This window comes from Mustela lutreola, chromosome 1 (assembly GCF_030435805.1).
Source record: "Mustela lutreola isolate mMusLut2 chromosome 1, mMusLut2.pri, whole genome shotgun sequence".
Taxonomy (NCBI): domain Eukaryota; kingdom Metazoa; phylum Chordata; class Mammalia; order Carnivora; family Mustelidae; genus Mustela; species Mustela lutreola.
The window spans coordinates 227,940,285-227,953,165 of NC_081290.1; the positions used below are offsets into that span (position 1 = coordinate 227,940,285).

The 12,881-nt window shown below is 38.6% G+C and overlaps 1 protein-coding gene across 2 annotated transcripts in view; it reads left to right on the forward strand.

Annotated features, from left to right (window-relative positions):
• RSF1 (remodeling and spacing factor 1) overlaps positions 1–12,881 on the forward strand; it is a 165,082-nt gene that overhangs the window by 76,078 nt on the left and 76,123 nt on the right. For both annotated transcript variants that reach the window (XM_059188100.1, XM_059188089.1), the window contains exons 3-4: positions 12,161–12,253; positions 12,643–12,848. In XM_059188100.1, the coding sequence (XP_059044083.1) occupies positions 12,161–12,253; positions 12,643–12,848 (299 nt within the window). The remainder of the gene's footprint in view (positions 1–12,160; positions 12,254–12,642; positions 12,849–12,881) is intronic.

The following is a 12,881-nucleotide window of genomic DNA, read 5'->3' on the forward strand; positions in this document are numbered from 1 at the left end:
GGCATGATACTTAGATAAGACCCCAAAATCATGTCAACAAGAGAAAGATGAATTAGACTTGATCATGATCATCAAAGGACATGATGAAGTGCAAAGACAACCTACAGAATGGAAGAAAATATTTGCAAATTATGTAAGTGATTAGAATTTAATATCCAGAGTATATAAGAAACTCCTAAAACCCAACAAAACAATAACCCAATTTAAAAATGAGCAAAATATTTGAGTAGACATTTGTCCAAAGGTGTACCAAGATTAATAAATAGCACACAATAAAGTACTCATCATCTTTAGTCATTGGAGAAATACAAATCAAAACCACAGTGAGATATCATTTTACACCTGAGGATGTCTATTAAAAAAAAAAAGGAAAGAAAAGAAGTATTGGTAAGGTTGTGAAGTTATTGAAACCCTCCTCCTGTGCTCCTAATGGGAATGCAGAATGGTGCAGCTGCTGTGGAAAGCAGTTTGACAGTTCCTCAAAAAGCTAAACATAGAATTGCCATATGACCCAACAATTTCACTCCTAGCTGTATCCTTAAGAGAATTGAAAACAGAGACTCAGATACTTGTATCCAGTGTTTATTGTGGAATAACTCCTAATAGTCAAAGGATTGAAACTACCCAGTTGTCATTCGACAGATGAATAGATAAGGAAAATGTGGTATATTCATACAATGGACTATCTTTCATTCCTCAAAAGGAATAGAGTTCTTATACTTGCTACAACATGGATAAACCTTGAAAATATGGTAATGTGAAAGAAGCTAGGCACAAAAGGACAAATACTGGTTAGTTCCACTTATATGAACTATCTAGAACAGGTTCTACTTCATAGAAACAGAAGGTATATAGGTTACCAGGTGCTGCAAGGTGGGAGGAAAGTGGGGAGGTACTGCTTTGGGTTAAAGAGTTTCTATTTGGGGCGCCTGGGTGGCTCAGTGGGTTAAGCTGCTGCCTTCGGCTCAGGTCATGATCTCAGGGTCCTGGGATCAAGTCCCGCATCGGGCTCTCTGCTCAGCAGGGAGCCTGCTTTGCCCTCTCTCTCTCTCTGCCTGCCTCTCCATCTACTTGTGATTTCTCTCTGTCAAACAAATAAATAAATAAAATCTTTAAAAAAAAAAAAAAGAGTTTCTATTTGGGTGATAAAGAAGTTTGGGAAATAAAACGTGATAATGGTTATACAACATCGTGAATGTAATTAATGCCACTGAATTGTGCACTTAATGGTTAAAATGGCAAATTTTATTTTAAAATTTTATGTATATGTATATAATCTCCCCACAATAAAATTATGAGGAGTACAACCATTGGGGAATTTTCTGTAGACCTAGCAGTAATCTTAGCTTCAACATTTCACTGTCATGTTGGATACAGAGCATACATAAAACGGGAAGCCATTCAGTGTAATATTGGGTTTATTAACCTTAAAAATAAAACTGTGCGTTCTTTTACGAAATGGGTTATTAGGGAATAGCAGAGACTTGCAGTTAAGCTCAAGCAAGCTGGGCAAGTCCAGAGAACAAAGGGGAGGACCTATCTTTTCATGGAGGGAAGGAGGTGTTGGGAGGGACTGTAATCTTAGAGTCCTAAACTGAGAGTTTATAGTATAGTGGCTTTTCATTGGCTGAGTTGTGACTGTCTCTCATTGGCTGGGCTGTTTACTGGCAAGAAGAAAACCTTTCTTCTGGCTGGGATAGTCATGTAGTACTTGTTCATCTGCAGTTGATTAGAGATAGGACATGAGGGCTTCCACTTCTGGCCTCATGAGTGCATTTTTTTTTTTTAAGATTTTTATTTATTTATTTGATAGAGACTACAAGTAGGCAGAGAGGCAGGCAGAGAGAGAGAGGAGGAAGCAGGCTCCCCGCTGAGCAGAGAGCCCGATGCGGGGTTCAATCCCAGGACCCTGAGATCATGACCTGAGCAGAAGGCAGAGGCTTTAACCCACTGAGCCACCCAGGTGCCCCTCCTGAGTGCATTTTAAATGAAGTTAATTACCCAGAAAATAAATGTAGGAAATTAAAACAAGTCACCAATAATTTTATTTAAATCTTAGACATGTTATGTGTGTGTGTGTTTAAAATGAAAATATCATGAGCAATGTTTATGTACAGTTTGAAGAACACTGATATACTTCCTACCAGCTCTTAATTCCTTCTGTTTCTACTAGTGTCCCAATTGGTTCTGGAAATGTTTTTAGGTTTGCATTTACATAAGGAAGCTATAGCATGGTGAGTAGTTGATAAGCATCTTTCTTATCTTTTTACCAGCAGCAAAACCTCTACTTTACAGGTGAAGATCCTGAAATTCAAAGTGGTAATTCAGAATGGCAGTTGATTGAAACAAGATCACATTGCTGATAGGGAGAGCAAGGATTTGAATCTCAACCTCTATGATCCTAAAAACCTTATCTCCCTTTATACTTTGATTTACCTAGATTACTGATATAAAGCAGATTTCTTGGAAAGAGGCACTTAACAATCACACTCTTTTCATTTTAATTGCATTTTAGATATATGGTTAATCTTACTTATGAATATAAAATAGCTTTGATAGAGATTTTATTTTTCTTGCTTGACTTATTTTACATATTTTCAGGGTACCTTTTCCTTGACCAAGACTTCAGAATAGGTTACTTTGAGAGTAGCCTTTTAAATTTTTGCCATGTTGTAAATGTGCCCTATTTATAAGTTAACTGAGATTTCAGCTGCTTATCCCTCTAATCCTGAGCTCCTTCAGCAGCTGTTACAGTATCTTACTTATCCTTGTGGCAAGTACAGTGTCTGGGACATAGTACATCCTGATAAAATGTGGAATGAGCTAATTAATTAACACATGCTTATACTCTGTCAGTTGGGAGTTTTGGTATTTCTTTTGAGGTTTTTAAAACCCTATTGCTTGGGCACCTGGGTGGCTTGGTTGGTTGAACAACTGCCTTCGGCTCAGGTCATGATCCCAGAGTCCCGGGATTGAGTCCCACTTGGGCTCCCTGCTCCGTGGGGAGTCTGCTGCTTCTTCTGACCTTCTCCCCTCTCATACTCTCTCTCCCGGTCTCTCTCTCAGATAAATAAATAAAATCTTTAAAAGCACACACACAACAAACCCTGTTGCTTGAGATATCTCACCATTGAAACATTTCCTGTATATTTTTTAAGAAATTAAACATCTATTCTATACAAGTCTTAATGCATTCTTATAGGCAGTATTCGCAAATATCCCACAATAATAGTAAATCCTCTCAATAGTTAGAGCAGAGAACATTGCCACAGTAAATATTTACTGAGTGACCACTATCATGTCAGCAAGGCCTTGTACTTGGTAGGTATCATAGAAAACAGAAAGAAGAATCAGACTTTGTATTGCTTTCAAAACTCTTGTAGTTTTGCAGGGTGCCTACCTCAAATGAAATAATGAGAAAGTTATATTGTAAATAGTAAAACCATATGTTAAACACGAAACTTACTGCTTTTGTAAGGTGCACAAGACTAGGAACCTGAATCTGCCTCTCTCAGTAGTTTAGTGTGAGCTTCAATCCCTTTCCATTGAATTGTTGGAAAACGGGCTTTAGTGGGTCTTCTTCTAGGCATCAGACTCTACTGTCCTGTCTTGCATAGTGCAACAGAACTGTTTTTTAATAGTGCTTCCAAATGCTTGTTGAGCTCTCATATTTACGAGCCATGGCCTATTTTTATAGCCTTGCTTACTCCCTTCCCTCACGGCCTTGTCTGTGTCCACTCCCAAATCCAAGCACTAGCTGTCTAGGGCTCTCAGGCTCAGCAGAAAGAACTTTTTTCTTCACCCTCACATTGACAGGACATACCAGTATCACCCACATCCCCTTGGCTTTGCATATTGTTTTTTTCTTCCTGAAATTTTCTTCACCTCGTTGTCTTGTAAAACCTATTCATCCTTCAGGTCCTAACATAAAAGTCACCACTTAAATAAAACCTTCCTCTTGAGTTGTTGCAGTTGATACCATTTTGTCCATTGGCTGTATTAGGGTTTCTCTCCTCTCTATTTCTGTGGTAGTTGATAAATGTATTAGTTGCTCAGTTTGTAGATAACTCCTTGACCATCCTTTCCCCCTGTAATTATATGTTTCCATCTTTCTTTCTGAGTCGTGCACTTCTTAAAGCAGAGACTGTTAACCTTTCCCCTCCCAATATGTAGTATTTTCAGTTTAGCCCTCCAGGAATAATACGACATACAAAACTGTTGGACATAATTAAATATTAGGTCAGGGAAACTTGGTGGGTTGTAATTTGAATATAAAGAATGGACCTAGATAGTTTATAATTCTCATTCGAGCCTTTGTTCACAATTCTGTTGGTGACAGCTGACCTGAATAACTATATACTGATTTCACCATGAATGACTATGGATACCAATTATTGTTAACTCTCATTCCTTCGGTAAAGCATATTACTTCCTGAGGATAAGAGCACATACATCTAAGGCTTGTGGGAATTGACTGCATTAATATTTTATTTATGTTTATTTTTTAAAGATTTTATTTATTTGTCGGAGAGAGAGAGACAGCGCACAAACCGGGGGAGTGGCAGGCTGAGGGAGAAGCAGGCTCCCCACTGAGCAAAAAGCCTAATGCAGGACTCGATCCCACGACTCTGGAATCATGATCTGAGCCAAAGGGAGACATGTAACCGACTGAGCCACCCAATTCCCCCACTGCATTAATGTTTGAAAGCAATAAAAACAATAGATGGCACATAGTAAATATGCAATAAATGTTAGCTGTTAGTACTATTCTAGTAAGAATTTTTAATGTTCTTAAAGATGTGTTATGTTGGATGGTGGTTAGCCAAAAAGAATTTTTTAAAAAATTAAAGTAAAAGCATTATTTTTGTGTTTCTTTCATTCATTTATTAGATACTTGTTTTGTATCTGCTGGGTCGCATACTTTGTTACAAGCTAGGGGTATGAAGATAAGTTGACTTCTCAGCACTCAGATTTTATTTGACTCAGATTTGAAAAGGTTTGTATGAAGACTGTATGGTCCAGTGGAAAGAACTCTGAAGCAGGAATCCTAAGCTTCCAGCCCTAGCTCAGTCACTGACTTTGAAGGAGATACTTCTTAGATGTCATATGGATCACCTCAGACTCCGTTAGGTATAAAACAAACCTCTTATCAGCTCTCTTCTCTGAGGGATTATCCTATCTTAATACTTTTGTTTAAAGCACTTTTGTCCTTTGTTTGTTCAAGCTAAGGAATGTAGATGTCACCTTTGTTTTTCCTTTCCAGTCACTGTCCACATATGTTCTGTCAAAAGTCCTGGATTCTGGGCGTCTGGGTGGCTCAGTGGGTTAAGCCGCTGCCTTCGGCTCGGGTCATGATCTCGGGGTCCTGGGATCAGGTCAGTTGTTGCAGGATCAGGTTCCGCATCGGGCTCTCTGCTCAACGGGGAGCCTGCTTCCCTCTCTTTCTCTGCCTGCCTCGCTGCCTACTTGTGATCTCTCTCTGTCAAGTAATATATTAAATAAGAGTCTTTAACAAAAAAAAAAAAAAAGTCCTGTATTCTATCCCCAATTCCCCAAGATGCAGTTCCTTCTTTTTGTTCCCACTACTGCCACCATAGTCCATGGCATCATTATCTCTCTCTCTTTTTAAACTATATCTCTTGGTTATGATTAATTTTCTTCGTTTGTTTTGAAAGATTTTATTTATTTATTTATTTAACAGAAAGACCATGAGAGAGGGAACACAAGCAGGGGGCATGGGAGAGAGAGAAGCAGGCTTTGCTGCTGAGCAGGGAGCCCAGTGCAGGGCTGGATTCCAGGACCCAGGGTTCACAACCTGAGCTGAAGGTAGATGCCCAGCGACTGAGCCACCCAGGTGCTCCAGCATCATTATCTCTTGCCTTAAAATTGGTTTCCAAGTTTCCATTTTTTCCCCTTTATAGTCCATTTACAGCAGCTATTCATGGATCAGATTTTGTTATTCCCCCATTTAAAATCTTACAGTGGCCTCCCATTTTATTTGAAATAAAATCTTAATTTCTTACCTTGGCCTCCATAGTTTTGCCCTTGCTTACCTCTTTAACTTTATCTTCTGCCACTTTCCCCTTTGTTCTGCTTAATTTATACTGATCTTTTTTTCTGTTTTTCTAATATGCCAGATTTGAAGGCCTTTGTGCTAGCTTGTTTCTTCTGCCTGGAGCATTCCTACTTCACATCTTCTTGTGGCTGATTTCTCTGTCTCAACTTTTTATGTCAAATGTCAACTTTTTTAATGAGGCCTTCTCTGAGCACCCAACCAGAGTGATACACAATCTTTCTGTAGCACTTTTGTTTTCAACATAGCATTTGCCTCTACTTGATATTTTCTTATTTTTACCTGCTGTACTATCTTTTAGAACATAAGCTCTGTGATAGCAGGTTGACGGTCTGCTTCCTCATGGTATCCCAGCTCCTTGACTAGTTTCTGTCATAGAGTAGGTACTCAGTAAATATTGTTGGAATCTCCAGATCAATTAATCTCTTTATAAACTTAACGTGTTTCTCAATTATAAAGTAGAGATTTTCATCTGAATGGTAACTGAAGACAGCCCCCCCACCCACCTTGATAAATAAAGGCAGTGAAGACAGACTTTATTCACTAATTATTGTGGTAGGAGGAGGAGCTGAGCTCAATTCCAGTTTGTCCCGAGGTGACTGGTATTTTAAAGGGAGTCAGAGGGCTTCAGGAAGTGGACATGAGGGAGGAAAAGGGGGATAGAGAAAGGAACAGTTACAAAAAGTAAGTTTGAGGATTGGTCTGAAAGTTGGTCAGTCAACTTGTTTAGGCCTTCTGTGCCTGCTAACTTTGAAAGATAAACTTTCTGCCTTCCCACAGAGTCTAGGGGGTCCTGTCCTTCTGATGATTATAAATCAAAGGAATGGCTTTCCAGTCCTTGGGAAAGACACTCTTATAGGAGATACATATATATCTCAAAAGGATAGAGAGAAGATTTACAATTGTAAGGTTTTGTTTGTTTATTTTTCAAATAAATGGAAAAGGGAATTCAGGGACTTAGATCAGGTGTTGGTTGGAACACACAGTAAATTATTTTGGAAACCTTGAATTTTCTAGACAGGAACTTAGGGAGCAGAGTGGTTCCAGGGACAAGTCCTGAGGCTGCAAGAAGCCATTAGAGTTACTTAGTATCTCTCTCTCTCACTTTTTAAGATTTTCTTTATTTATTCGAGAGGAAGAGCGCATATGTGAACATGAGTGGGGGGGAGGCAGATTTAGTCTCTTAATTCAGGGGTTTGGGTGTTCATGCTGAAGGTTTTTACAGTTCTTTGCTCCACCCCATCCCTTCCCTTTTTAATGCCCCCCCCCAACCCGGCCCCCTTTTAATGGTTTATGTTCTGTGTTGTCAAAAAGAGAAGGATTATATGTCTCCAAGATTAATGTGTTAATGATCTCGCTGAGATAAATTCTATGTATTTGCTGTGTAGGCATGTGAAACCACCTTTCCTTTCCTGTAAATACTGAGATGATATGGACTTTTAAATCTGCCCCCCCCCCATTTTCCATCCTCATCTTTGTTTTTCTGTGTGTAAATTAGGAGGAAAAGACAGCCCCCGGGGTTACTGGAATGGCAGCAGGCACATGGCCAAGAAGCCTAAATGGCATTCAGCCTTGCAGGCACAGAACTTTGATTTCATGTGTGTATCAGAAAGACTGTTCCTGGGGCACCATGCAGGGTGATACAACAGGATATGACCTCTCATTAACCAGATTAGAGAGACTCAAACATAAAACCAGTATTATGGAACAATAACTTAGGGTGATAAATATGAACGTTATACAAAAATGTTCATGTTTTAAATACTGGAACATTCTCTAAAGAGAAATTGCATGCAAAACCAAATTATATTTGCAAGACTGATTAGAATCAAGTTGGGGCATGGGGAGTTAATATGAATTAATAATCTAATAATAAGGATCCTCTTCCTTCAAGTGATGCAGACTGTTGCCAGGTCCTCGGACCCAGAGGGGTTCTCTCAGGATCAGCCAAGAGGGTCCTTGGTTCCCCCCCCCTTTTTTTCCCATCAAATCACATGCCGTCCTTAATGTCCATCACGCAGTTACCCCCCACCCACCTCCCTTCTAGCAGCCTGGCTTTGTGCAGAATAGAAATAAAATGTGAGCCAAAAGGAAGTGAGAGCAGAGTTTATTAAAGATGAAGAGAGAGTGCAGATACAGAGAGAACGTCTGGGAGACTCAGAAAGGAAAGGAAACTGAGTCTTGCTTGGGGTCTGCGTTTTTATTGAGGATTGTTGTCTGGTTCACGTGTCTTCTCAGGCATCCGGAGACTAAGTTCAGTGTTAGATGTTCCTCATAAGTCACTTACGTACCAGTTACAGCCAGGGGTCTTGGAAAGCACTCGTGCTGACCCTGCCTGGTTACTCCTTAGATATTATCTATTGTGCTGGAAGACTTCCAAAGAAGTCATTACCTCCTTGACCTTTACAAGGAGGACATACATTATCTGTTCCATAAGATGTGTATGGTGAGGGTGTAGATCCTAAAAGGAATAGAAGCAGGAAAAGAAGCAGTTTTTCAAAGGGTCCCTTTAGTTTCCCTGTCTCACAAGGATCCAAGAATAGCTATTATAGACAGTCTCATAGACACAGTTTCTGTCACTCTAGGCAAACATAGGCCCATGGGCCAAATCTGGCCTGCTGTCTACTTATGTATGGCTTGAAAACTAAGAGTGTTTTTTACATATTTAAATGGTTTGGAGAATGGTTGACATACGAAAATTATATGAAATTCAGATTTCCTTATCCATAAATAAAGTGGTATTGGAACACAGCCAAGTTTACTCATTTATGTATTTTCTGTGGTTGCTTTTTGCACTACAGCAGCAGAGTTGAGTAGTTGAAAATAGACCATATGGTCTACAAAACCTAAATTATTTCCTATTTGGCCCTTAACAGAACAAGTTTGCTGACCCCTCGCATAGATTTATATAGTCCTGCATAATTATTTTTCATTTAAAGTATTCTTTTTTTTCTTAATTTTACAGTCTTTACTTTGTGATAGCAGTAGGTCATAGCTGTTTGGGCAAATATGATACTAGGTTTCAAGGTTTGTTTTTCTATAAATGGCACAATAATATGTCTGTATTGCCTTATTAAAGAACCAAATGAGTAGCATATTCACCTCCAAATATCAGCACAGAAGTTTTGTACCCTAAGCGATAAATAAGGAAGGTTAGTAATTGAAGGTAAGCAGTAATGTACCTTAAGATAGAGGCAGAGAGGCCTCTGTCTTAATTATCTATTTATTTACCTCTCTTTCACTTTCACTTTTCTCCCCTTTCACATGATAAAAGATAATTGAGTTGTTCATTTGTATTTGGTATCTGACTACATGAGCCATTGGCTGTGCCTCGGTTCTTGGGTTGTCAAGCAGGCATTGGAGCTGTTTTCATTCTCAGCCTCTCTCAGATGCTGACTGTGAGCATTCCCACCCTCAGACTGAGCCTCTAAAATTGTCAGCCAACATCCTCTTCTTTCCAAGGGTATGGTATGTAGCGGGACACTCAGTAGGTGCTTCATCCAAGTCATATACTGGGTTGTCCATTCTTGATTATCCCTCTGATTTTGTTTTAAATTGAGATATTAGTCACATACCATGACATTTACCCTTTTATTTATTTTTTTTAAGGATTTGATTTACTTGACAGAGATCACATGTAGGCAGAGAGGCAGGCAGAGAAAGAGGGAAGCAGGCTACCTGCTGATCAGAGAGCCCGATGCGGGGCTCGATCCCAGGACCCTGAGCGGAAGGCAGAGGCTTTAACCCACTGAGCCACCCAAGCGCCCAGACATTTTACCCTTTTAAAATAAACAATTCAGCGTTTTTTAGTATACTCATTAGGTTGTGCAGTCATAACCACTATCTTAAATCTAGAACATTTTATCACTCTGAAAAGGAATTTGCTCATTAGCAGTCACTCCCTGTTCCTCCCTCTACCTTCCCCCTGGTAACTATTAGTAAACTTACAGTCTGTGTTTGACTGTTGTGTAAGTTTCATATACATCGAGCCATACAATATGTAACCTTTTGTATCTGGTTTCATTCACTGAGCATAATGTGTTTTATGTTTATCCAAACTGTACAGTGTATCAGTACTTCATTTCTTTTTATAGCTGTATAAAATTCCACTGTATGGATTTCTGGATATTCCATATATTATTTATCCATTTTTCAGTTGATGGATATGTGGGTTGTTTCCACCTTTTAACTATTCTTAAAAATGCTACTATGAACGTTATATAGGTTTTTGCATGGGCATGTATTTTCACTGTTCCTAGAAATGGAATTGCTAAGTCATGTGATAGCTCAGTGTTAACATTTTGAGAACTGCTTAGCTTTTTAATGAAACATCTGCACCACTTTAGATTCCCATCAACAGCCTGTGCATATTGGTCTCTCCACATCCTCACACCATTTACTATTTTCCTCAAGATTTATTTTTTGTTTGCAAGAGAGAGCGTGCCAGCATGTGAGCTTGGGATGGGGTAGAGAGAGAAACTCCAGCAGAATCACCACGAGCTGAGCATGGAGCCGGATGTGGGGCTGGATCTCAGGACCCTGAGATCACTGAGCTCTTTTTTGATACAACTGTCCTTATGGATATGAAGTAGTATTCCATTGTGGTTTTAATATGTGTTTACTTAATGACTAATGATAATCATATTTTCCTATCCTTGTTCGCCATTTGTATATATTTGTCAAAAGATCCTTCAGATTCTGACCTTTTTAGCTTTTGATATAATTACTTTAGGGTCCTCCCTATGTAATATTTGCCAAATTTCCTTTTCCTTTGTATATGAATTTTTTTTCTCTCTACACTATGTAGTGCTGTCAGCCAGAAACATGTGGTATTCCAGAGAATGGAGAGCTTATTCTTCCCTTTGTGCCTTTGAAGATCTCCCATTATGTCGTTCTTGGCCTGTTTGCCTTATTTTCACTTGGTGCTTAACAGGAAAAGGGCAGCATTCCTAGGAGGGCCAGCTTGGTCTTATTCTTGGGTTAATGTGATTATATAAGCAATTCCACTTGGCCTGCTTATGTTTCTGCTGTCTGCCTATCTAGCTAATTGCCCAAGCTCCCAAATAATCTTGTCCCTTGGTTGGTTCTTCTCTCTTGACCTTCATTATACTCCTTGCCTCTTGGATTAGAGCAAAGAGCATGGAGTCAGTAGACACTTTGTATCATTTTTCATGCCTGTTTGTAACATTTAAGGTCAGTATTGTTACTGTTCCCCTTTTATTGCTGAAGAAACTGGCTCACTGAGGTCATACAACCCATGGCATTTCTTCTGATTAATACTTATTATTGAGTGGTGTGGTTATCCATATCTTCTTTTCTCAGATTGTTACAGTGGCTCTGATTGGCCTGAAATGCTTGTATAGGGAGAGGAACCTAGAAATGTAAGTTATGGCCACATTTTAGAAGGTCTCAAATGCCAAACAAAGGGATCTTTACGCAAAAAAAAAAAAAAAAAAAAAAATGAGGACGTTGCGGTGGAGAATGGCTTTTTTAAAAATATGCTTACAGGGGGGTTGGCTAGCTCAGCATCCTACTCTTGATTTTCGTTCACATCGTGATCTTGGGGTCATGGGATTGAGCCTCACATTGGGCTCTGCACTCAGAGCAGAGTCTGTCTCTCCCTTTCTCTCTGCTTCCCCCTACCTCCATTCTCTCTCTCTCTCTCTCAAATAAATAAATAAAATAAAATCGCTCTTTTAAAAATGTGCCTATAATTTGACATGATTTTTGAATGCCTACCTCTATTCTAGGCATGGAGATAAATAAACTATTGTCCTCAAGGAACTTCTAGGCCATTTGGAAGGGGAATTAGATAATTTTTGCATTTGGGAAAATGTGCCATAAAACATGTATAAAATTCTTGAGAGTAAAGGAGAGAGCTCTAGAGATCACTGCCTACCTTAAATTAAGTCATTAGTCACAAGTAAGCATTTCTGGTGTATTTAAGGATGCGTTTGGCTTGGAATGTATTTGTTATAAACTTGTTCCATTATAAATATGTATAAATATAGTTAACATAATTACAATAAAATACCAATGTAAATATAAATTGCTTTTATGTATTAAGATACGAACTTTGTTTGACAGATATGCCAAGAGTTTAATAGCACCTGGGCATGGGAGATGGAAAAGAAGGGCTATCTTGAAATGAGTGTTGAATGCAAACTAGCACTCCTAAAGGTAATGAATTTATTATGTTTTACAATTATTTTAATTAATTCACCAATAGTTGTTTCAAGAATAATGTTATCTAAAAGCTTTAATAAAAAGAATCATTGAAAATTTTATACGTAATAAAATTTGGGAGACTAGTACACGGTGCTTTTGAAATATAATATGATTTTTGTGTCATTGATAATATTAAACCTGTAAATTTAAGTAATAACTTGAAATAATATCTCTTTAAATTGCTTATTCTAAACAGGTTGTACAAAAGTGGGGAGAGGATAGTGAAAGATGGATAAACTATACATATTTTTTTCTGCTCCCATCTCTGAATTAGTTCTGTGTTTAAACATACCACATTTAGGTAATGGGGTATTTTAAACCATGTTTTGACTATTTTCCAGTACCTCTGCGAGTGTCAGTTTGATGACAATCTCAAATTCAAGAACATTATCAATGAGGAGGATGCTGATACCATGCGTCTCCAACCAATTGGCCGAGACAAAGATGGCCTCATGTACTGGTACCAGTTGGACCAAGATCATAATGTCAGAATGTACATAGAAGAACAGGATGATCAAGATGGCTCTTCATGGAAATGCATTGTCAGGTATCTTTATTGGAATCTTTTCACATTTCTTTG